This window comes from Anomalospiza imberbis, chromosome 8 (genome assembly GCF_031753505.1).
Source record: "Anomalospiza imberbis isolate Cuckoo-Finch-1a 21T00152 chromosome 8, ASM3175350v1, whole genome shotgun sequence".
Classification (NCBI taxonomy): Eukaryota; Metazoa; Chordata; class Aves; order Passeriformes; family Viduidae; genus Anomalospiza; species Anomalospiza imberbis.
The window spans coordinates 18,075,763-18,100,724 of record NC_089688.1 but is presented as its reverse complement, the minus strand read 5'-3'; the positions used below and the strand labels follow the sequence as shown (position 1 = coordinate 18,100,724).

At 35.9% G+C, this 24,962-nt stretch overlaps 1 protein-coding gene across 3 annotated transcripts in view; it reads left to right on the top strand.

The window, feature by feature from the left end:
• ERCC6 (ERCC excision repair 6, chromatin remodeling factor) overlaps nt 1-24,962 on the top strand; it is a 44,134-nt gene that overhangs the window by 16,170 nt on the left and 3,002 nt on the right. For all 3 annotated transcript variants that reach the window (XM_068197586.1, XM_068197584.1, XM_068197583.1), the window contains 14 exons: nt 3,006-3,164; nt 7,090-7,225; nt 13,881-14,051; nt 14,498-14,674; nt 16,024-16,140; nt 17,532-17,627; nt 18,146-18,364; nt 19,075-19,185; nt 19,622-19,741; nt 20,747-20,841; nt 22,393-22,538; nt 22,625-23,320; nt 23,916-24,117; nt 24,477-24,555. In XM_068197586.1, coding sequence (XP_068053687.1) covers nt 3,006-3,164; nt 7,090-7,225; nt 13,881-14,051; nt 14,498-14,674; nt 16,024-16,140; nt 17,532-17,627; nt 18,146-18,364; nt 19,075-19,185; nt 19,622-19,741; nt 20,747-20,841; nt 22,393-22,538; nt 22,625-23,320; nt 23,916-24,117; nt 24,477-24,555 — 2,524 coding nt within the window. The remainder of the gene's footprint in view (nt 1-3,005; nt 3,165-7,089; nt 7,226-13,880; nt 14,052-14,497; nt 14,675-16,023; nt 16,141-17,531; nt 17,628-18,145; nt 18,365-19,074; nt 19,186-19,621; nt 19,742-20,746; nt 20,842-22,392; nt 22,539-22,624; nt 23,321-23,915; nt 24,118-24,476; nt 24,556-24,962) is intronic.

Genomic DNA, 24,962 nt, shown 5'->3' with positions numbered 1-24,962 from the left:
AAAAAAACAAACCACAAGTTAGCAGCTAACCAGTTAATTTTAGCCATAATCTCTCCCCTAAATTTCATACATAATGGGCTTGAATTCAGTTTTGTTGACAACATTTCACACAGCAGGATAATCTTCTCTTCTTTTGAAAGCAAACTCTCTTGAAATCTTATTGTAGTAGAAAGCCCTGGTTTGTAATGGGTGTGTGTGATATCCCTTCCAAGAGAACCACTTAGTGTTGACCTCAGAGAAATTATTACTGTTGTCCTGTAGTCCTCAGAAGGAAAGCTCTAGCTCTGAAATGGGATTGAATTAATGACTTGGTTGCTGGGGCCATACTGAGCCAATATGTGGTCTCCAGTTGTTTATGCGAAGGTACTGCACAAGTATTCATCTTGAGGACGGATGTGTGGTCTGAGCAACCCGAAGGGAAATGAAATAGAGCAGTCACTAAAAATTAATCTTGAACATGCAAGCCTCACTAATGAAGGGTATCCCTGCAAGCATGAGTCAGTTGGCAAAACTTCTTAAGTGGTTAGAAAGATCAATTGCAATGAATGATTTGTCTGACTTGTAACTTCAATGCTGAAATCTCCAGTGTAGGAAAGCCCAAAGTCAATAGGCATTAAACTGTGGGGTTCTGAGCAAGTTTAGTACAAAACAGGGAAGTATATTGACCCAAGGACGTGTATAGCAAGTACTTTAAGTGGTCTTCCTGCATAGCTAAATTCCAAAGAAGTTAGCTCATGCTGGAATTAGGAGACCCTCGGGTTTGTTCTTTGGTAGGCCTGTTAAAGTGGACAGTCTGTTTCTTCCATGCACACTTGTCTGCTTTGCTAAACAGAGAGCTCCTGCTCAATAACATTAATGCTGCTGTGGAACAAAACTGAGCAGACCTGCAAACACTGCCTTGTTCCATCTGCTCTAAGGCTGTGAGAACACTCTCTCTATGAAAAAGAAAACAGCCTTCATCACTGTTTGCTTCCAGTGTGTGATTTCCCTGATAAATCTGAAACACAGTTTTGTCTCTGCAACAATGCAGCTGAACTCGGGTATCTACTGTGGTGAATTTTGAAGGATGTATCACGGCATGATTGCTCATGTGAAATCCAATACAATATAACTATTTTGGAAGGCCAGCAACACTTTTATTTACTTCCAGAATACTTTTTGAATAATAATAAAAAAAAAAAAAAAAAAAAACAACAAAACTCCATAAAAATTGGTGCAATAAAAGTGTAAAGTTGAAAAGAATTAATTATCTTTCCATATAACCACAAAAATTGAGGAGGGTGTGTTCCATTAACTTTTGAATAGTTACATTGCATGTTTATATGATCATACAAAGACAGCACCTGCATCTTTCATTTTTTTATATAGCCATGGAGCAGAATTTTTCACAAGCTTAATTATCTACTGTGAAACTTTCTCAGGAGAAGGAAGGAGAGGGAGAAATATGCTTATAAATTCATCTAATTTTAAAGCTCTGTATGTAATCCTAAAAAATAATACAAATTTATATTAGGAAGTTATTGAATGGTTGTCTTCTGAAGAGACATGCTGAACATTTGTCTGAGGGAGCACCTTGTGACTGGAATTAGGGTTATCTTCAATTCTTAGTGTTTGTCAGAAGATGTTTTGTCTTCATAAATTAGTAAAGATAGCATCTTAATCCAATTATAGCTAATCCTGCAAGCCATTTCATAGTTGTTTTATAGATTGCTGCATTTTAAGGTGAATTAATTTCTAATAAAAGGGTTTCTTAAGGGCTTCGTGGCATAATGCTTTTGAGACACCAGCAGATAGTGTGATGTCTGAACCATTAGATGTGTTCTTTGATCATCTTTTTTTAACTACTCAAGCCATTTGTTTGTCTCCATTTAGCATTCTCTAAATCCATACCAAACTCATCACAAATTGATTTTTAATAGTACTTTGTAGACACTAGTGTCATTAGCTGTCAGTAGTCCTAAATATTATTTGTTCAAGGATAGAAACAGGATTTTGAAATGCACACAAGAAATCACCTAAAATGAATGACCCCTATTTTAAAAAATGTTTTGTTCTTTGCTGTGCTCCGCACTTCAGAAATGCATGCCATCAAGAACATTATCAGTAACCTTTTTTTTCCTGTAAGTTACAAGGCACTGAGGTGCTGAAACAGGTTTGATTTTTTTTTAGTGTGATTTAAAGATATGATTGTTCATTTATTTCTTTTGCTTTCAATTTAACCCCCACACATGGTATGTTATTCCTACTGGTCTCACTGTTTTGTATCATTATAAAAAGGTATGTCCTAAAGTGATTCTCAGCCCAGCATCTTATCTTAACCTTTTTAGCTTGCTGCCATAAATCTTGCTTTCTAGTCCACTTCTTTGAAGTAGAATGTATTTTACGTTGTTGCTTGTAAAATTTCCAGTGAAGGACTGGGAGCAGGAACTGACCTGATGCTCTCACATAAGGCTCTGCTGTATCCCCACACTGCAGTAGTTTCTATTGCTTAGCTTTGGTTTTTTTCTTCATTGAAAGAGACTAAATGTTATTAAATAAATTTATGTTTAAAATGATTTGGCAGATGTGATCAGTTTTTATAGTAGAGTATGAAGTCTGTACCCCTTACAAGTCAACCTTTTTCTTCAGTTCAAGGAGTATGTTCCAAATAATATTATTTACTAGACCCTTGCATGTTGTCTTATCTGGAAAGATAATGCTTCATAAGAGTAACTTTCAAAGTTGCTTTTAGCACTTAAAATATATATGAAATAAAATACCCTCTAATTACAATGACTGTCGGTTTAATTAGAAATGTTTTAGTGTTGCATAAAGGATGAAAGTCACATGTAATGTCTGAGTGCATCAAAAATGTATGACCTAGTAAATACAGCACTCATGTAAAACACACATCCAGCATGTTACAGTAACTGGTATGAGAACCTTGCCAAATGATTAATTCATGAGTACTTTCTGTTATGATCTGTATTATCAAACATTTGCCATCTTCTTTTTCCTTGTTTTAGGTACCAGCAGACAGGTGTTAGGTGGCTTTGGGAATTGCACTGCCAGCAGGCAGGAGGAATTCTGGGAGATGAGATGGGATTGGGCAAGACCATTCAGATAATTGCCTTCTTGGCAGGTCTGAGCTACAGCAATATGAGGACTCGTGGTTCAAATTACAGGCAAGTGCTTCTCTGCAGACTGTCAGTCTGTAGAGCTCAATTAATATTTCATCAGATGTATTACTGGTGGAGGAGGGTCCTGTGAATTATTAATGACATTTCAATTACAATATTCCTTTAATTCTTTTAGTGGGGGACATCAAAGGAAAAATTTTACGAGACAATGGAGCTGTAGGGCAGGAAAAATTAAACATGTAACACTTTTAATGAATTCCAGGCACTGATGCTTCATTTTGCAGATGAGCCACGCTAGATATTTTGGGTCAATACAGTGTCTAAGGTTACCTTCCACAAATGGATTGTTTACAAACTCAATTACATTAATATCAATAGTTTACACAATATGGAATTTTAAATTAGATGTAATACCTTTAGTTCCATTTATTAAATTTTACATTAAAATATTTGTTCTGGCAAGCCACCAGGTAAATGTTTTACAGGAAGTAGCAAGCTGATTTGCAATGAAAGTTAGAGTTTCTGATGGGCAGGGAATTATCCATGCCAAAAATTAGTAGTAAGAGTAAAACCAGTAACTTATGCAGAGGAATTTCCATCTGCTTTTGTTTTTTTGCTGTTGCTGCTTTTCAAAACATATGCTAGTATGACTGGCCTTTCTAATAAAGTATTTTATGTTTTTTTGTTACTGAACAATGCTTTAAAATTTCTTCTTCATAGGTGGAATTACTGGCAAGATATTTGTTTGTGTCCTCAGATTTGCAAATGCACACATGAATAGTACTTGATTTTTCTACTTCTGTTGGCCTATTTACCTGATGTAAATAGCTACATGAAATTTAGCAACTATCATAGTACTGTACTAAACAAAAATAATTACCTTTATATAGAGGTACTTTTAAATTATGTTTAGCTTGTACATGAATTGTAAAATAATGCTTTAAAGAGAAAATATCCCTGTTTTCTCTCTGATTGCTTCCTACTATAGTCTTAAAATAAACCCCATAGGTCCTTCACTCAGGCCAGCTGATTTACTTTAGTATGGCTGCCTGGTTAAGGATGCTATTGTACAGATTATTTTATATTCCCTACCCCTCTTGGGAGACCACTGAGTTGATGGAAATCCTTCAGGGACATCTCTTGACACTGTTAAATAGTGCAAAACTACAGTAAAAGTTTGAAAAGGTTTAAATCGATTTGCCCATCTAAATTGCAGTGCTCTTTCTGCATGTAAGATAATGTGCTGAGTTTCATGTTTTGGCTGGTGCATGTCATTGAGTCCATCATGACAGTGATTCCATGGGAGGAAACAAGGTTCAGTATATTGGTGAAGCTTGCTCTTACTTGGTGTGTGTGATGCTGTAAGGCACAGTCTAAACAACTTCATCTTTCATAGTCAAGTGTTTTCCTCCCCTGGGCTGAGAAGGCAGTAATACTGCTTATCAGTAGTACTGGTTAACTTGTTTCTTCTTGAAAAAGCGTAGTCTGATAGGCAGGAGACTTCCTGGGCAGCCTCTCTGCAAAGCCAGCACTAAGAGGGGACAAAGCTGTATCCTCAGCACTGTCAGTGTCTTCCAGCCTAGCTTGGGTTTCCTTACCTTTGTGTGTAACAAGAACCTTTCACTACGGACTTGCCTTCATTTATTTGAAACATCAGATGAGAAACTGACAGAAAGTTTATACACTGGTTGTTTACCCATCTGTGCTCTTCAGGATACTGAGACATAAACATAAACAGCTCAGTCTCTACTTTGAGTGGCAGAGATTAATTTCCATGGTGCTTAGGTAAATAAAAATCCATTGCCTCAGAAAAAGTGTGTTGCTCTTGCTGCCCCGTTCTCTTATTTGCACTACGGTTTAATTATTGTTTCAGCTTGAAACCATGATTTGCCAGACCTTGGAAACATTCTGTTATAATGAAACATGTTTTCCTGTGCTAACTTTTTGAGTGTTTAAAGATTATAAATACAGCATTAATACAGTTTGCTTTTTCTTGGTAGTAAGTTGCAGGAATTGGAACTTATATGCAATTCCAATGGCATCCGATTAAATAACAACAAATAAAGGATACTTGTGAATTTGGGCTTTATAAACCAGAAGCAACAGAAGAAGAAAGAGATTTGGATATATTGACCAAATATGACACTGACCATAAGCTATTTGTACAATGCAGCTGTGAAAAAGGGACGGAATACAATATGGCAATATATTTGGAGTAGGAACAGGGCAGTGTTGTTATCTTGGTACAAGGCACTAGTAAGACTTTGGTTTTGAATGTTTTAAGTGTCACCTTTGTTCAAGGAAAGCAAATATAAATTGGATAGGCAGCAGAGCAGGTCTTGCAGTGATTAGGAAAATGAAGGATGCCTCCTAAGTATAGCAAGCAGAAGTATATGATTTGTTTTGTTTTGTGGAACAGCTCAGACTGGAAGAAGCTAGATGACTCTTTTATATAAATAAATAAAAGCTCTCAGGAGTATAATAAAATGTTGGCTAGTGGAAAGTGGGTAGAGTCAAACTAGACACAGAAGAGTTTTCACACAGCCAGGTAGAGAGGGAGTGGAGTTTCTGCAAATTGGTCCATGGAGGTGTGAACTCTGTGTAAGCTGAGGGTGGAAAAGATCTGGATAAACCTTACATGTGAGCTTGTGTGAATACAGATCGGGGGAATAAACAGATGTATTTTGTTACTACCCATGAAGAGTGAGAAACTCGTATGTTCTGGGAAAGTTGGCTTTTTTGCAGTAGGTATTTTTAAGAGCAGTAGTAGTGATTATTTGGGTTGGTAGCATAGTTAAAGTAATTTTTCATGTCTCCAAGTTCCTACTTCCCTTTGGATTGCTGGGAGTTTTTTAATTAGACCATGTAAGGAGGTTGTGTTATAGTATTTGTTCATAATAAACAATGTCCAGGTTGTTGTTCTGCATATGTATAAGCTTTTAGTAAAGAGTTTTATTTCTTCATGTCAGCAGTTTCTGAAGATCTTAAGAGGTTTGGGTTTTTTTTAAGCAGGGTGTTGCTGGTGTCTTAGAAATCATTTATTGCTATCAGTGTGTGATCTTGAAGGTATACTGTCATCTTTTGCATTGTTTATTTAGTGTCACTTGGATAGTACATAGACACAGATCAGTGTATGATTCCTGAAGTGATTGCCTTTGTTTGCAGAGAGTCATTTTTTTCCATTTTTTGAAGAGCAAATATATTTGAAAAATAACTTCTAGTAACCACTACTTAATATATTTCTTACAGCATTGTTGATATTTATTTGTGGCAGTAGTATTTTTTATTTGGCTGGTGTGCAAGGGATTTTTCCCTTCTTAACCTTAAGAGCAGCTCTGAACTTCAGATACAGGAAGACTTTGTTTCAGACCGCTTTAGTAATTCTCAGAAACAGTAATATAATTACAAATAAGAAACTTATGAGACAGTTTGAGGCAAGCTCAGATCTCAACATCCATGGATGATACAGTCTGCCACTTTAGAGTCCTTGTTTTATCAATAAACTATGGTGATGAGAGTACAGTATATTACCAACATGAAGCAGAACACCTGTGTGAAAGTTCATTTGTGAGACTCCAGCTACACATTCTGTATAATAGAAGTAATAAAATAATTGCTTGTTAATGATTTCTTTTCGCTTATAGAAACAGCAGTCACTAAAACCTGATTTGTAATATCACAGGAGGAAGTTCCCTTATGCCTTATTGTTTGGAGCTTTTCTATTCCTGTTTAGCTTGATAGATGCATCCATTAACTGTTCAATGAGTGGATTCTTTTCGCAGTACCCTCTTCATCTTCCTTTAAAAAACAGACTTACAGGAAAACAAATTGCCAATTAATTTCCATAGCTCTCATATTCCACTTAAACTATAAAGTATGTCATTTTAATATGTGTGTATTTTAATGAGCCACTTAGTACAGATTATTTATTTCACATTAAGGGTTTTTTTCCTTGAATACTCTATTTTAGGTACCAGGGATTGGGTCCAACAGTGATTGTTTGTCCAGCTACTGTGTTGCATCAGTGGGTAAGAGAATTCCACACTTGGTGGCCTCCATTTAGAGTTGCTGTGCTTCATGAAACTGGTTCTTATACAAAGAGTAAGGTAATGATTGACATTCATTTTGTAATTCTTGAGGCCTTTTTTTTTTTGTCACTAGCAAAAAAAAAGTCCTGTGTTGCTTAATTGCTTAATGCTTCTGTGTAGGAAAAGGCTTCTTGTGCCCTTTCTCTGAATGTATTAAAAGAACAAAAAGTTCATTGCCTTGTACAGATTTCATAGTAAACTGGACTAAAAGGGGGTTGACATAGAATACATGTTTATTATGATGAAGACTTGTATTGCCTGAACCAATTAAACATAGTAGCAGGTTTCTTGCTTGAGTTTTCTTTGTGCTGTAGTCCATGCTAGGAATTTGACTAGACTGCCTGTACACCTGATAAATGCTTATAACACTTGTGAATTCTCTTCTTACATTTCTTTGCATCACTACGTCATTGATTGGATATCTAATGCGTTTTGCTTGCATGGCTAATTTCTCTGCAGTTGGTTGCTCTCACTTGGTATCACTCAATCTCATTTTCTTTAATGACAGAGTAACTTTGTTAGTTTACATTGTTTCAAGGAGTGCCCTATCTGTCTTTCAGTTTTCTTTGACAGTCTCTTCATATGCCTGTTCTTAGTTTGTTTCTTAAGTTGGAAAGCCTGACTTGTCAGAAGTTTGAAACTTTGGTACCTTGCAGGCACAAAACAAGGAAAACTTAGATTTTTATTTTCCCTTAGCCTTATATTTCAGATGTTTAAATGAGTTTTCAGGATTCACCAATGCATATTTAAATTTCTCTTTAAATATTTATTGAATTTCTTGTAATAGCATTAAGATTATATGGTGCTTAATTGCACTTGATTAAACGTATTCTGAAATAATTGATGCAGTTACAGTACATAGCAAAAAAGGAGTGGAACACTCTAATGTGCTAATAGCTTCCTGTTGTTCTATTAACTTGGTGTGTTTTCAAGCCCTAAAAATCTGTTGACCTCAATAACATGGTCGCATGTCTTCCTAAATTAAATCATATGTGCTTATTTTGGGCTATTTCTTAATTAATGGACTTGACAGACTGACTCAAATTTTTCCATCTGCAGGAATGGTAAAGTTTTCAAGATTTCACCTTCCCACTGTTGTCCTTCAAATGCATATTCAACAACTAAAAATTAAAGATGTAAGCACTTTTGAGCAGATTTAGAGAACTGAACCTAATGCCTCATCTTCTAAGAGCTGCAATAGTGCTTTAAACAGGTGTCACTGATAAGGTCTTTACCACATGCACATTTTTTTCCTAGATGCCTCTTAATCAGAAAAGAGCAAGCTAAAGCAAGGAAAAAACCCAACTTTTCTGTTTTACTTCCCTCTATACCTGCAGTAAAAGTTTGTTACTAATAAATTAGCATAAGTAACACTTGTGCACTGAAAACATATCACAAAAAATACAGGACAGGTGATTTACTCCTGCCTAGAATTTCTTTTCAAAATACATTATGAATACTTTAGTTCTGGTCTTACAACAGTTCCATCTGCTGATAATCTATGGCATTGTGGAAGACCACTTTTGCATATCTTAACTTTGTAATACTCATCCAGGAACCATTCTGCCCTTAAGCTCTGGCATAAGACATAAAAGAATAAGTAAGTTAAATAAATATAAAAAGAGTGGTTAGACTGCATAAGTTCTTTGAGGTTAATTTTACTTAGCCAAAAGCCAACTCCCTGTTCACCTGTCGTCTCAATGTGGCACAAGCTTGTTTGGAATTAACTGACAATTCCAGGATTCACCTGTTCTATTTGTGTATCCTAGTTTATCATAAAGTAAATGAGAAGAGTTTTGTGTTGGACAGCTCCAGAAGAGAATTGGGGAACTGAGCTTTGTTATCAGCTTTGGAGTGAGAAAGGTCATTTCAGCCTCTGAAGAGGCTACAATTTTCTGAACCAGTGGAGGAACATTATTGTCCTCCAGACTAAATGAACATCAGATAGTGAAGATATTAGTGGATTTTGAGGACTACCTTATCCTGTATTGCAGCTTGTTCTCTACAAGTCTGTGAAAGAGGCATAGGTGATTTCTAAGGACAAAGATTAATTGTAAAACTATTGGATGTGAATTTTGGAGAAAAAGGGGTAAGCAATGACAGATGTCCCATAAGGCAAGACAGTATTTCATAGCAGAAACACACAACAGCTGAAGTTTCATTTGATAAAATGTAAGTTGATGTTTTAGGTGAGATGCATTTATGTAATTTTTCCCATATCATTGTCAGGAATCCTGAAATCTTAGCAAATACCAAATCTTGCAACATTGGTGAAATCATATGGTTTTATGAATAGGCATTTTCTGGTGTACCTTCTAAGATGCACAAGCATTGATGCAAGAGCCTGTCTCCCAGTTCTTCAAAGTTGTCCACAGAAGTATTTCACTTGACAGTGAAGAGTAGGGAAGACATCTGTCCTGATTGTTTCATCATAATTTGATTCTAGGCAATACTTCCCAATTCTGTGCAGTTAGTGACACTTCTTTAGTGTTACAAATGGACTTTGAGCAACGTGGTAAGTGAAAGGCTCTCTGATTTTTACCTTTTTACCAGTCTGTTTTGGTTTTCTTTGCAAACAGTTATAGGATTTTCACAATAATAGTATGAAATAACAGCCTGAATTGTGATCACCAGATTGGCTGCAAATTTTGTCAGCCTGTTTCAGCTCAGTCCTTGGGACATCTCACTGCTATAGTATTTGTGGAGTTTTTAGCATATGTGAAGCTTCAAAAGAGACATATGTTATTCTTTTTCTAAAATAGCAATGGTAGAAAATTTTGACAGTAAAGGAGAGAAGTATAAATTTCCCATTTCACCCCTTGAAGACTAAAGGTCTTCAGCTATAAGGTTTATAAGGTCTTTAAGGGAAGGCAGATTGGTATTTTAGATGATGGAAGGAAGACACAGTAGCAAGTGGGAGGGGTTTCCTAGACTTTTGAGCTTGTTTAAGGCATTCGGATGAAATGTAAACTTTGCTCTTTTTAAAAATTATTATTATTTGTGATTACAGAAGATTATTTAGCTCTTCTAGGATGATAAATGTGCTTAAGTTGGAGCAGTAGGTGGAATCAGATGTAATAATCTTCCCCTATGAAGTCAGCTTTCAGTTTGAACAAGGTATAGCATTTGTGGCTAAATGTCCTGTGGTGCTGTCTTATGCTATTAAGCTCCTACTATGGTTTACACTCAAATCTGATCTGTAAACATTGAGTGCTTTGAGACCTCTAGGCCTGAGAGAAAAAAAAGAAGTAAATCTAATGTAGTGTATCACAGGTGCTTTTTATTTATGGTATAGAACAGAAGGTAAGGAGAAAAAATTTTAATAGTGTTGGAAAAAAGCCTTCTGAGCAGAGAGCTTGTCCTGTTGTTTTGAAACTTCTGTTGGCACACGAGCATTTGTAAATCATAGAATATAAGAGGCAACATGAACTTTGGTTATCTTGTTTAACATATGATGTATGGAAGGACGCTGTATTTTTTAAGTTCAAGGCTGAACTTTTAATTTCTTAATCTTTAGAAGATGTATCACTGAGGTTAACTATTCCTTCTGATGTTAGTCACATACTGTTTGTAAAAGCGTAACTTTGCGTTCCCTTTTTCTGTCAAACGCAGGACACACAATGCAGCCCTTAAAAGTAATTGTTAAGTTCATGATGCTTGCAGCTGTGAAACCATCTACTTAAAGATGACTTTGCATATGGAAAATTTTAGACCTTCTAGCCTCACAGTAGAGTACATGGTCTACATGTAAAGAAGTGAATTTCAGAGGTTACAGTTACTGGCATGACTGCATATGGAACCTGTGTTTTAGTCAAAGGCTCTATTTCTGAGTTAAGGACCAAACTCAGATAAAATTAGTATCATGCTCCAAGAAGTAGCATTCTTGTTAAATATGTAATAAGTGTTTTAGCTCTTTTTATTGTAACTTTTACATTATTAAACATTATAATGTGTTCTTTTGAAGCCTCTTCGTGGTGCCATTTTGGGTTTTTTGTTGGGGCACGGAAATAATAAACGAGGTTTTATATGTTGAATTTATGGATGCCCAGGCCTAATGGTTGGTTATGAGATGGTGACAAGCCTGCTGAAGAATGTACTTTTGATTCACAAATGATACATGATTGGATAAGTGACTAGATACTATCTCTGACTTCACACTTGCCTCAAAGATATCTGAATGTTTCTTGAATTTTGTAGTTATCACCAGTCTATGTCTTTAAGTTCAGTTTTAACATACACATTTCTGTCTGAGAAAATTGCCATTTTTAATACACAATACATAAGAGTTCAGATTTCAGGTCCTCTTAAATATTTTTAAAAGACTATAAAAAAAAAGAAATCTTATTTCTGTAAGCATCAGTCCAAAAAATTGTACTGTTTTTGTGCCTTCAGAAACAAGCTTGTAGGTACATTGAGGTACCAACAGGAAAAAAAGCATTTGCTTAGAGATATGTCCTTAGAATAAATCATGAACCTTTCAGCTGTAAGAAATGGTGCTTGCCAAAATTCTTACAATCTTTGTACATCTCATGTGCTCCAGTGAAAACAAGGCAACACCATCAACTTATCACCCCAGGTTGGGAGAAAATACTGTCCCTGAACTGTAAAGTTCATAATTACTTAATGTACTCACATGTTCCTCTATTCATTAGCATTAGATAAAGGCCAGAGTGCAGAATTTCAAAATTAGGAAACTGTTGTGTAATCTGGCATTAGTAGGCTTTGTCTCTCTCAAGCACACTTTGTTTAACTTAGTGTAACAGTGCATGACCTGAAATATTTCACTGAAGTGTATTTCCAGAGAAAAAATGAAATTTAGACATGCCTTAATCTAATTAAACAAGAAAACTGTGGATTAAAGAAATAAAATCTTTATTTTAATATATATATATTATATTTTTTTATATTTTATATACAAAATATTGTAAAATAGCTTAAATTATAAAATTCCACACCCTCAAGACTTTGTATCCAATATTCGATCTATTAACATGTTTTAAAATATGTAGAATTATTCCAAGAACTGGACTTAAAGTGAAGGCAACCTTGAAAAGGTACCCAATGCAGTAAAATGAGATTTAGTAAGTGTTGTAGTGTGAGTTGAAAAAATTGTGTTGTTCTGTTTCTTCATTGTCAGCACAAATCCTTGTTTATTAAAAATTTAGCTTGAAGGAAAGTTTAATTAATTACAGGTTCAGTAAATCCTGACTAGGACTCTGCCTTGGTGTGTTTACAATGAATGGCCTTCATGTGCCTGTGTTTCACTGCTGTTCTCCCTGCTACCTGACAGAGTGATTTATGGCTGTTGTTTTCTACGAGTCCACTGTTTGCCCTCTAGGAGGGATTGGTCTCTTGAGCCTCCATAATAACAGCAGCACTTTCACAAAACATCTTTTAATGACAAGACTGTAGCATTCTCTAAGTCAGGCTAATTGCAGACATACCCTATTAATTGCAAAAATTAGGAGAGGTTACATATTTTACAAGCTTTTAATTTTAAATCACCCGAGATGATTTGTCTTAAGTGTTTGGGCAGTGATGTCTACAATATTCTATGACAGACCATTGCTGAGACTCGAGAAAAGTTGCAGACTATGGATAATGTACCAGATAGAATTAAGCTTTGGCTGTCCACACCTGGAGAGAAATCCTACTCTGTCTGTAATACAAATTATTCTAAAGATCACATAGTCTCTTGAGAGTCATGATACCAACATTAAATAATGTGTTGTGATTTTATCAGAAGATGATAATCAGAAAGCAGATATTCTTGAACAGTTAAACTCAAAAGACTATTTTGAATCTTGGGGGGTGTGTGAGCAAGTAATTTTACAGTAAAAGGTCATGGATATTGACACCATCTCAGTTTTTGACATGGGTTTTTCCCTTTTGTTTGGCTTTTTGTGGGTTGTGTTTTAATTAAAGGCACTTCTAGTAATAAGGCATTTGTCTTTAATTTGGCAAACTTGGTGGTGGCTGTACTTTCTGTTTTTCCCTTCTCATCATCTGCTGTTTAAGTCTTCTAGATTTATACATGGAGGATAAATGCAATAAAGATTAGTCCTGAAGACTGTCAAAAATTATATAGACTGTCCCTGCCCTACATAACTTGCAGCTATAAAGGCTAGTAAAAACTTGGGGAAAAGTTAAAGCTTACAAGAGAAGCACAAAATTTGAAGATTGGTAGCAACTATCTTAATCTTATAATGAGAAAGGTTAGACAGAATTTAGGATTAAACAAATAGATTTTTGTATTTGTTTTTCAGTATTTCACCTGTTTAATTTTCCTCTAGCATTCTTGCTCGCAGTACACAAAGCTGGGTTTGTGAAATGAATATAGGAGAACTTGAAGAAACTCATTACCTTAATCAAATCCAATGTTTATTTTTCAGACATTGCCTTTAAAAAATTGAAAATAAAAACCACTGTTTCTTTCTGACCAGGCTTTTGGTAAATTCTGTTTTGCTATAACACAGTATTCAAGTGCTTCATTCTTTCACAGATGAGCTAAGAATCATATAATCAAAATCTTGCGTATACTTATTTTCTTTGCAAAGTAAATTATGGATCTGTTTTTATAATACTTTTTATACATACCTTGGATAGCAAATCTCTGTGTGTGTGTGGGTCTGAGGATTCTGTCCCACTGACAATGTGCTCCTTTTGTTTTTAGGTGAAACTAATTCATGAAATTGCTTCATGCCATGGAATTTTAATTACATCTTACTCGTACATTCGTCTGATGCAGGACAACATCCACACGTATGATTGGCATTATGTCATTCTGGATGAGGGTCACAAAATCCGAAATCCAAATGCTGCGGTCACACTTGCATGCAAGCAGGTACTTTATAAAAAATAAATGTAGGTGCTCTGGAGGGAGGTTCCAATATCTAATAGCCTATCATAAAATATATATGTTTGATCATTAATAAAGAATAAAAGCATGCATCACAATGGTCTGTATTTGGCTATTTAACTTACTTAACATTTTTAATGAATTTACATGGGTAAATTTACACAAGTATGGTAGAGGAAAAAAATTGGAAATTTTATATTGCATAGTAATTTACCAGTACTGATAAATGTCAGATTGCTGGTGTGAATTTTCTGCTAACAGTTATTGAACAGTCTGTTGCAGAAATCTGTTTTTTTTCATGAGTGTGAGGCCACATATTTTGACATGGGAATTTATTGATGGTGAAGTTGACTATCCTCTGAGGTAGGAGGCAGGATACACCAGGAACCATGAAAATAACTTTCTTTTGTTTTTGTGGTTTTTATTGATAGTTCCGCACACCCCATCGAATCATCTTGTCTGGCTCCCCTATGCAAAATAACCTAAAGGAGCTCTGGTCCCTCTTTGACTTTATATTCCCAGGAAAATTGGGAACACTCCCTGTGTTCATGGAGCAGTTTTCTGTCCCCATAACCATGGGAGGATATTGCAATGCCTCTCCTGTCCAGGTAAATGCATTCAAAATATCATTTTGTTTGAAGGAAACTGTTCCAACTGTTGCTGTTATTTTTTAAACCAACTTCTAAATGTACTTAATGCTGATGTTCTAGACACTAACCAAAAATAGAGTTGTGTTGTATGCATTACTGCTGGTTGTGTAAAAAAATCATTCAACTGAGACAGTTTCATTTATACAGGAGTGCAGCTTATATACAAGGTTTTCTTGTCAAAAGCCCTAAAATTTAGGTCATTAGAAATATTCTTTGGCATGAAGATAAACAAATCAGAGTGGGAGGTGACTGATCCCACACTTTGATGTATTTAAATAGAACTTTTCCTGTTTGCTGTCAAGCTTTGGCAAATTATGCAGTAAGAGGAATCCTTAAATCCAGTCTAGAAATAGTTTTTATTTTAAAAAGCTACATTAGGTGTTGGATGTCTGGAAGTAGATAAACTAATTTTGAAAGCAAAAAATTACTTGGGAAATTATTTTGAATAAGTGTCTATTAATCTTTGTAGTTGTGGTTCTCGGTATTGATGACAGCTTAAATATTTTTCTATGTTTAACTAGATAGTAAATAAATTGTCTGCATCATAATCTGCAGACTAAGTTTCATATAAATGCTATTGAACTTGTATTCTTGTAACTGCCTCTTTGTAATGTTTTCCATGCATGCATTGCTGAAGTTATATTTTCTTTTGAAGTTTAAGTACTTCTCTTGTATAAGTATTAGTAATTTACTAAGTTGGCCTTTTAATTGTTTCTATATATCAATAATTTATATTGTTTGCCTTGTTTTAAGACAAATTAAGGTATTTTTAGCCATTATTACAGTTAATACCCATCTCACACATCCATTACCCCTAAGAGAGCTATATACCCCATTTAGGGCCAGAGTGACCTTTAGTTTCTGTGATCATGGGGATTTTCTTGTGCCAATTTTTTTTAAAGTCTCAAGTGAGCACTAATCTTCACTTATTGTCTGGTAATCACCATTGCTGCAGGCTTCTTTTTTGATCTTCAGTATATGTATCAGCACTTTTTCATGAGGATCTTGGTTTTGTACAGATTTATACTCACTTCTTTCTTTGCTGTCTAAATTAAATATCTTGCTTTTGTTCTCTTTTAAAGAGAAATCTGAGGTATCTGAGGAAGCCTTACTTACTCAGTTTTATTGTTGCTTACATGAATTTTATTGCAATTCATATTGTGTTGAACGTGTAACTATAGATCCATGTAAAATAAGCCATCTAATTTTATTAGGATTTTCCTGTTGCTAATTATATAATTTTGCTAGTTGCTAGAATTTATATCCAGAACTAAAATACAACTTGTGGCTTTTCTTCCTTTTTTCAGGTAAAAACTGCATACAAATGTGCCTGTGTGTTACGGGACACCATAAACCCCTACTTGCTGCGAAGAATGAAGGCTGATGTAAAAATGAGCCTTTCACTTCCAGATAAAAATGAACAGGTTTGCTTATTTTCACTACTAGATCTGAGTCCTCTCCTTCATGAAAATTTGGAAATAATTTGTGCTAGTAGCAGATAAAATGGTGGTTTAACTAAAGATTAGGTGTAGAGCTTTCAAGATTCATATTTGTTCAGCATTGTACTGAGTATTAAATTACTGCTGTCTTGCAGGGTCTGTATGAGTTCACTTATCTAAAAAGTAAAGGGTAGGTGAAGTGTAGTCAGGGCTACTTAATACTGTCCCCTTGGGTCTCAAGTGCATTGAAATGAGTTGTCTGTCTGTTTCCTTTTGTACAGCAGGAAACAATTCAGCATTGTTTCCTGTCCTAGGAAGATTAATTTGGGCTCCAAATAATACAGAAATACTTGCTGGCAGTTGTTCATATTGCAAGCTAGCTGGCCTATACATTATAATAAATTTTCAAAATACTAGCCTTGTGGTCTGAAACTTGTTTGCTTTACTACTAGGTTGTATGTTTCTTTAGGAAACGTTTTCATTCAAAGTAGAGGAGGTTGAAAGTATTGGTTAACTGAAATTCCTACAAATACTCACTTGTAATTATTAGCTTCTTCTTCAGGTTTGAGTGCTTCAGGCATTTATGTTCTGTCCTGACTCCTTTCCTGTCATCTCACTTTAAAAGAGAAGTAGACATGTTAGTCTTTGTAAGACAGTGCTGAAAGGTACATAACAAAGAAGTAGTCTATACTGTGTATATGCAGTCTAATTATATTTTTAAACCAATTTTTAAATTTTTATATACTATTTTAAACCAACTTTTTAATGTCTAGATATTAAAGAGTCTGGGCTCCTTAATCTAAAGAATGTGATCATAGACAGTTTAAACAAATTTGAATTTTGCTCTTGCCAGTCACAGGGCACTACATCAGTTTGATTTACAGCATAATGTTGGGTGCCTTGCAGGATGCAAGGAAGTGATTTTGTTCAATTTTAGCCCATCAGAGCACCTGAGAAATCATTATATTTCATGCTTAGGTCTAAAGACAGGACAGACCACGTCTGCTAAACTTCTAAGAATTTGCAAGTTGTAAGGGATGTGACAGACACACAATGGAAAGAGTTTACTATAAAAATAGCTTTAAGAGAATGCTAACGTTGCAGTTACCTCGTTAAAAGTAGGAAATGGCAGCACTTCCAAAATGAAAGCGAATTGAGGGGAAAATCTAACTACTGGGAAAGAGCACATAAAACATCATGAAACTCATCTTAATGATCATTCTCTAAACATTTTTTTTTTATTTCTACTGATTCCTATGCAGTACCTTTTACCTTAGTATTTCAGTATGTCCAACATCCGTGAAGTTTCATTGTAGCACACGGGAAAATTCTGAAATCCACACAGGTTGGGCTTGAGTGGTTGGTTTGTTTTGTAGGTCCTCTTTTGCCGTTTGACAGAGGAGCAGCGTCAAATCTATCAAAATTACATCAACTCCAAAGAAGTTTACCAGATTCTCAATGGAGACATGCAGGTGGGCATTAATAAGGATAGTGACAGGTAGGGTTTGATGGATAAAATCATGGACTGGCCCTTGCACTCTTCTTGCTGGATTCTGAGCAGTAAGGGAAGCAAACACACTGATCTCTATTCAGTTTTTGTAGTTGTCTTATTTTTTTTCTCAGAAATGTTAGATGAAATATATTTGAGTTAGTGATCTGTATGTAGTGACATGACCACATAAAAGTAAGAATGGAATGAGCTTCACAATATGTTTGTGATCTTGGGAACGAATTCAGGCTTTTTGGATGACCTGTTGTAGGTAGCTGTATTCATGCTTTTAACTAGTTGCCCAAGCAAAGCAAAGGAAAAGCATAGTTAGTCCTGAGAGTACAACTTTCCCTTAAACAACTATTAGCATCAAAACATTATTAAAAATAAACATTGATGATGAGTGGATTAATCTATTGCTGTTTATTTTTTTTCCCACAAGCCATATAGATACAAGTATTTGTCATGAAAATAGAAATATTTTTCTCTTGCATTCTTTAGATTCTCTTAGGACTGTCAACTTTAAGAAAGATCTGCAATCACCCTGACTTTGTTGCTGATAGTCCCAGAATTTTGAAGAGTGTGCCAGATGCTGAAGCGGAGGATCCAAATCAGTTTGGATATTGGAAACGTTCTGGGAAAATGATAGTGGTAGAATCCTTGCTGAAAATATGGCACAAACAAGGTCACAGAGTGCTATTTTTCACTCAGTCAAGACAGGTAAGATGAGCTACTTGTTTTTAATTTTAGCTATTACTGTTACTTAAAACATGTGTGAGAGTTCCAAAAAACCTGGAAGTAGAACCACCTTTTGTAGTGTCTTTCTCATAAAATCAATATCTTACTGAAAAAGTTACTGGAATGACTGATGTCTTCGGAATAATCAGAAACCAGTTCCCAAACTCAGTAAGCTTTACTAGAATGACACAGCATTGTGGCAGTGGCCTGGTTTCAATACACTGGGTCAAAGCTGTATCAGTAGTAGCCATGTGGTACCAGGCTGTCCCTGCTGTGTAGTTTCAGGACGCAGTTGGTGGTCAGTTTGCATGCTCTGTGTAGTGCCTGTGCACATCTGATCCTCAGAATTGCTCCCTTTGGGACAGTGGCACAGGCAGTGACCTGTACTCACAATTTTGTCTTCTTGTTGTGGATTTCCTTGGGATGGTGCAGCCCAGTCTGTTTAATTACCTTGAAGCTATGGCCCTGGACTTCCAAACCAAGCTCAAACATTCCACTACATTCAGCTGTGATTTTTTTTTCCCCATTGACATAAGTTTGGTTTTCTGTCATTTAAGGAAGTGTTTCAAGTTTTTTGTTGTCATTGTTTGTTTGATTGATACTGCAGTTAGTACCAGAAATTCTTACAGGTTCATCATACAGATGCTGAGTCTTCATGTCTGGATTTCATTAAATCTTTTCCATCTCTACAGATGATGCAGATACTTGAAGTCTTTGTGAGATACAGAAACTATTCCTACCTCAGGATGGATGGTACCACAGCAGTAGCTTCCAGACAGCCTCTTGTAACAAAATACAATGAGGTGAGATGTTCCATCCCACACATGAATACATATTAATGACTATGCTTGAGTTCTTCCATTCCTTTTTGTTCTGTTTTTAAATATACTACTTCAGGTTGGAGACACAAAACTGGGGAGTTCAGTGAAATGAAACCCCTGTCTTTCTGAGAGAGGGGAAAAAAGTAATCTCTTATTTCACACATAAGTTGGGTTTTCTGTAAGAAGAGATTTGAGAAAGGGGAAAAGCAATTTTATTGGATAACAGTAAATGAAATTTAGATCAGACAACTATTATTTGTCAAAAGAAATACTAGATGAGCAAGGAAATGTGTTCCTTCTCTTGCCTTCCTTTGCATCTTTGCATATAATACTGATAAAATAATCCAGGAAAACATTATTTTATTTAATGTTAGATTTTGCTAATTCTTGCTTTAGTAAATTCTCTCTTGTGTCACAGGACAAATCCATATTTCTTTTTCTTCTAACAACTCGTGTTGGTGGCATTGGAGTTAACTTGGTTGGTGCTGACCGGGTTATCATTTATGATCCTGACTGGAATCCCAGTGTAGACACACAGGTGAGTTTGATTTATTACATTCCATTTACCAGCTAAGTTGAAATAAAACTGAAGACAAAATGACATTTATCTCCTCAAGTAGTGTTAAAGCACTATGTTGCTATTTCCTAAGTTGCTGTTCCCAGCAATGGTCACTTAGGGTGCAGCTCCACATTATAATTATCTTGTGGCAAAGCCAATTTAAGTGGTTCCCACCACATCCCCTATATGCTGTTATACCTTACCACTCTTCAGTATTGTTGATTCATGTAGTCAGTTACAGTGCAGTCAAACAGTTCAAATGGCCTGTGTTTTTAAAATAAATAAACCAGATGTTTCTGAAGGGAAAGTACAGCTGTGCAAGCTCTTGAACAGGCAGGAATGTTGGTGATGACAGTGCAGGGTGAGAAAAGGAGAAGAGATGCTGCTCACATTGGCTTTCTCACTACATAATGATATGTAGCTGTGACCTTGGAGAGCTGCTCTAAGCAGCTGGAAGTTTTTCATTATCTCACCTTATCTCATAGTGTGGTAAGACTCTGATTTATCAAATCACATAGCAGTTATATGGTGCTTACAAGTTTGAGAGGAAAAAGCCTTTTTGTAGAAATCCTATGTAGCTCTGAGATCTGCAAGTGTCTGACTTAGAATTCTCTGTATTAGTGGTTGGTTCAAGATGTTTGTAGGAAAGATTTCAGTTAAGTTAAAAAAGAAAAGTTCAAAGGAAAGGTGTGTATTAACACTCTATTGTGAAATTTCCTTCTGGAATAAGTCTATGTAAAGTACATATTCTAGGTAAAAGTTCTGATTTTAACATAATCTATTTATTGATATTTTTTGTATAGATTTCTTGCTACAATCGGAGACTTTCTAGATCTTTTTCCTCTCCTGCTGAGTTAATTATCCTATGCTCTAGATATGCCACTTCTTGAAGTATTTGTTAAATGTCCGAATTAAGTTTGAAAGAGCTCTCTGTCAGACATGAGGAGAGGCTCATATCTGGTAACCAAACCTTTTGTGTTCCAGGCTCGGGAACGTGCTTGGAGAATAGGCCAGAAGAAAGAGGTGACTGTGTATAGGCTGCTCACTGCAGGGACTATTGAAGAGAAGATATACCACAGGTCAGACAGAATGATTTTTTGGATACAGCTGCATGCTCAGGAAAATGCTTTGAGCAAATCCAAAGTGGTGTAACAGTGACATAACTGTGCATATGCACACATTGCTTGTAATCCCCAACTTTGGTGATGATGGGCACATCATAGAAAACTTGTAAAAGTTTCTACTGAGAAATGGAGAACCTTTTTCTCATACTAGACTCCCAGATGTACTGCTCTATCCCTAGCAGCAAGACCCATGTGCTAAATGCACCTTATCAGTCTGTTCCAGCAGCTGTGTCCAGCACATCCAGAATTCACTGTAAAACATAGTATGAGGCATAGACAGAAAACAGTGAGCACCTTATTCAAAACATGAGACTCAACTAGTCTGAAATGCAAATTCAAGTCGTCAAGTTCTTTATATTCTCCTTGGGATGTATCAAGATATATCTGGTACATAGATCTGTTTACTACTGTGCAAACCCAATTTGATTTTATTCCCAATTCATTCCAAAGTGAAAGAATTAAATCCCAATAACTACCAGTCATATTCATGTTATTTATTCCAAAGTGTAGCTAAAGCCTTTGAAGTGCTTGTATTTCAAAATCAATGAAATCTTTTTGGTTTGCTTTCCCATTCAGCTTTCTCAGTAGTTAGCTTCACTTACGTGAATTCCAGATGACTTAAATACCCTCTTGGAAAATTCAGAAGAACAAAAAGCTCTGAATAATGAAATGCCCACACTTACTGTTTTCCTGTGTTTTCTTGCCTGTAAATGAAAACGTAGTATTTTGACCACTGAATTTAAAAATAGTTTCCCTGCTTAATCTCAGCAGAACCAAAAGTGTGATAAAACTGAGAGAACTGATTTCCAGTTCGATTTAGGGATTTACTTTTTGTATGGAATAAAACAAGATTTTGCTTTAGGCACTATGTAGTACAAATATGGCACAGAAGCAGTTTTACCAATACTCAAAAATTGATTGCAGCTTTGTTCTCCTACAGATTTATTCCTTTTGGTCATCTGCAGGTGGGCTCTGTTCTTCTCAACCACAAGTCTGATTCCCCTTTTCAGTGTCTGTCATCCAGTCAGTCATCACCATCAGACAGAGCTACTCTGCTAGTTTTGATTCCTCCAATCAATTGAACCCATAAAATGTTGTCATTTTAACAAGCTGTAGGTTTTTTCTTTCAGGAGCTTTCTCATTGTTTTATTGTTACATATGCAAGCTTTTCATTTTTAATGGACGAAAAAGTTCTAGCTGTGAAGTTATTTATTGCTTAGTTAAGGGATGCCTCATAGGACATCTCAGGATAGTGGTTACCTGTTGTGTTATGAGGTTGTTGCAAAATAATAAATCCCTGTGTTTAACAATTTACTTGGTTGTTTGAAAGTTACTAACTCAAGATGGTCTTTTGGAAACTAACATCATCTTCCCACTGCTTAATTGTTCTGCAGGGTAATGTTTGTGCTTATAGTTTTCTGTTTAAGTACTGTACTCAGTACTTAAACATAGCTAGACATTGTTTCACGCACAAAATATTTTTTCTCTTTCTTTTTTCTTTTTTAGACAAATCTTCAAACAATTTTTAACAAACAGAGTGCTGAAAGACCCTAAGCAGAATCGCTTCTTCAAATCCAATGACCTTTATGAACTATTTACTCTGAACAGCCCAGATGTGTCTCAGGGGACAGAAACAAGTGCAATTTTTGCAGGTACATCGGGATTTTTTTCTATTTGTTTGGAAGAAAAAATTGTCTTAATTGTTTGTTAAATGGATACTAATTTTACTCATCCTCAGGTACTGGTTCAGATGTTCAAGTCCCAAAGCCACCTGCTAATGGCACTTCTAAATGTGATGTCCATGTTGCAGAAAGCAGCTCACACAAGAAGAAGTCCTCCAATTCCTATTCCACCACACACATGAAAGATTCTTCTTCTAAAGCAATAGAGACAAGTGAGGAAACCAAGGGAACTTTAGAAGCCTTTGATCAAAATAGCTATGCAAAAGATAATGCACAAGCTACTGCTGATACAAGTTCATTCAATAAAAGCAAGGAGGAATGCTTGGAAAGTGATGACAAATGCATGTCCCAGTCGGTGCCATGCAGTGCAGGGTCTGCAGCAAATGCAGAAGGTCTGATTGCTGTGGTGGCTGGGGAGGGACATGGAGCGACTAATGCAGATGGCAGGACAGATCTTAGCCTCACTTGTGATGCAGCTGGCTCTTGGGAAAAGCGGGATGCTAAAACTGAAGATGGGCAATTTGATAATAATCATTTTAAGTGTGTCTCTAAAACAAAGCACAAGGTGGATATGCTGTCACATGAGAGCCACAGAGATAAGTCTAAGAAGAAACATCACAAAGATGCCAAATTTGAAGGAAAGCGCATTCCTCATCTAGTGAAACAAAAGCAATACAGAAGGGACAACAGTGAAGAGCAAGACTCAAAGAAAAATGATGACTATGTCTTGCAGAAACTTTTCAAAAAATCAGGTAACAGTCGTTGTTTGGCTGCTGACTAAACAGTGGTATACGAAACTTATGCAAATGAGAGAAAGAGCAGATCTGTTCCTCTGATAGAGCTACAATAAAAAACATGTTCGTTCTGTTACTTTAATGAAACTTAAAATGTTCATTGTTTAAATGTAATTTAAATTTTATTCCAGTTACAAATATGCTAATTACCTCGGCACAAACTGTTCAGAGAGATCCACATTTCTGGATATAGAAGTATATGCAGTGTTTCTCCTGGATATTTCCAGGATGTAATCAACCTTCATTTACACAAGGGTTTCACTTCTGTCTGTCTTGTCCATAACAATGGAAATGATCAATTTGCCCACATAATTGCCAGGTCTGTTGTGAGTAATGACCTCATCAGCACACCAGAAATGATTTGCTGTCAGATTGATTACTTAACTGATAAAGAAGGGGGTTCTCTCATTAGAAATTAATATACTGATGTGCTTAATATAATCATCCTGAAGAAGGAAAAATGCAATTGTGGCATTCACTTAAAAAGTGAATGTTTGATTTTCACATAAATTAAGAGATGTCCTCCTTCACCTTTTTTATCCTCTGGTTTTAGGGGTACACAGTGTTATGAAGCATGATGCCATTATGGACGCTTCCAGTGCAGATCATGTGCTGGAGGAAACAGAAGCAAGCAGAGTGGCCCAGGACGCCTTGAGAGCCCTAAGACTCTCTCGTCAGCAATGTTTAGGAGCTGCTTCTGGTGTGCCAACCTGGACAGGCACGAGTGGTCTCTCAGGTGCACCATCAGGAGTAAAGTGAGTTCAGTTCTCACTCTGTTTCCCAAAGCAGAGGATGCTTAGGATGTTAAAGATACACATTTTTTGTCTTAGTATTTGTAGTGACATGCATCAGTAACATTTTTTGTCTTAGTATTTGCAGTAGCATGCATCAGTTGTGTGCATGTTTTATATGTAATATAGACATGAAAGCATGTTAAAAGCGTAGGTAGTCTGCTCTGAAGTACAAAGAAAGCATTATTGTTGCACAGTAGAAGAGAGCTTAGCAGAGGGCTCTTGAGAACTCTAAAACACAAACCCAGTCTGTCTTTGAAAAAATTATCATAGTCATTTTGAGCAGGATGTTTCATGGAGTTAATTCTTTCATGGCTTTTTAGGAGTCGGTTTGGTCAAAAAAGAAACTCCATGCTGCTTTCTTCACATTCTACTTGTGCCTCACCTGCAAAGAAGCACAAGGTAAGAAACACAAGCTAACATTACTGTTTTAATAGCTGATATATGTGAATTGTTATGATTTATGCGATAAATCCAACTTACACTGCAGATGTGTCATATGCATTTGTTGTGTGATTATGTAGAATTCTAGAATTGTTAGATACCTGTGACTTTGATTTTTTGTTTTGATGAAGTCTAGTTAGATACAGCAGTCACAAATTGCACCATGGTTTGCTTATCTGTCTCAAAACCAGCAAAGCTTTTCTTTTGCTTCTTAAGTTCTAAAGTTGAGACCAGAATACATCACCTCTCTATGGTGTATTTCAGATGACCAAGTTCTGAGTGGTGGTGTTTGTTATTTAAGTCTAAACAACAGGCAGATTTTGTTTAATAGATTCTGTGGGTCTCAAAATGCAATTTTCGCCATA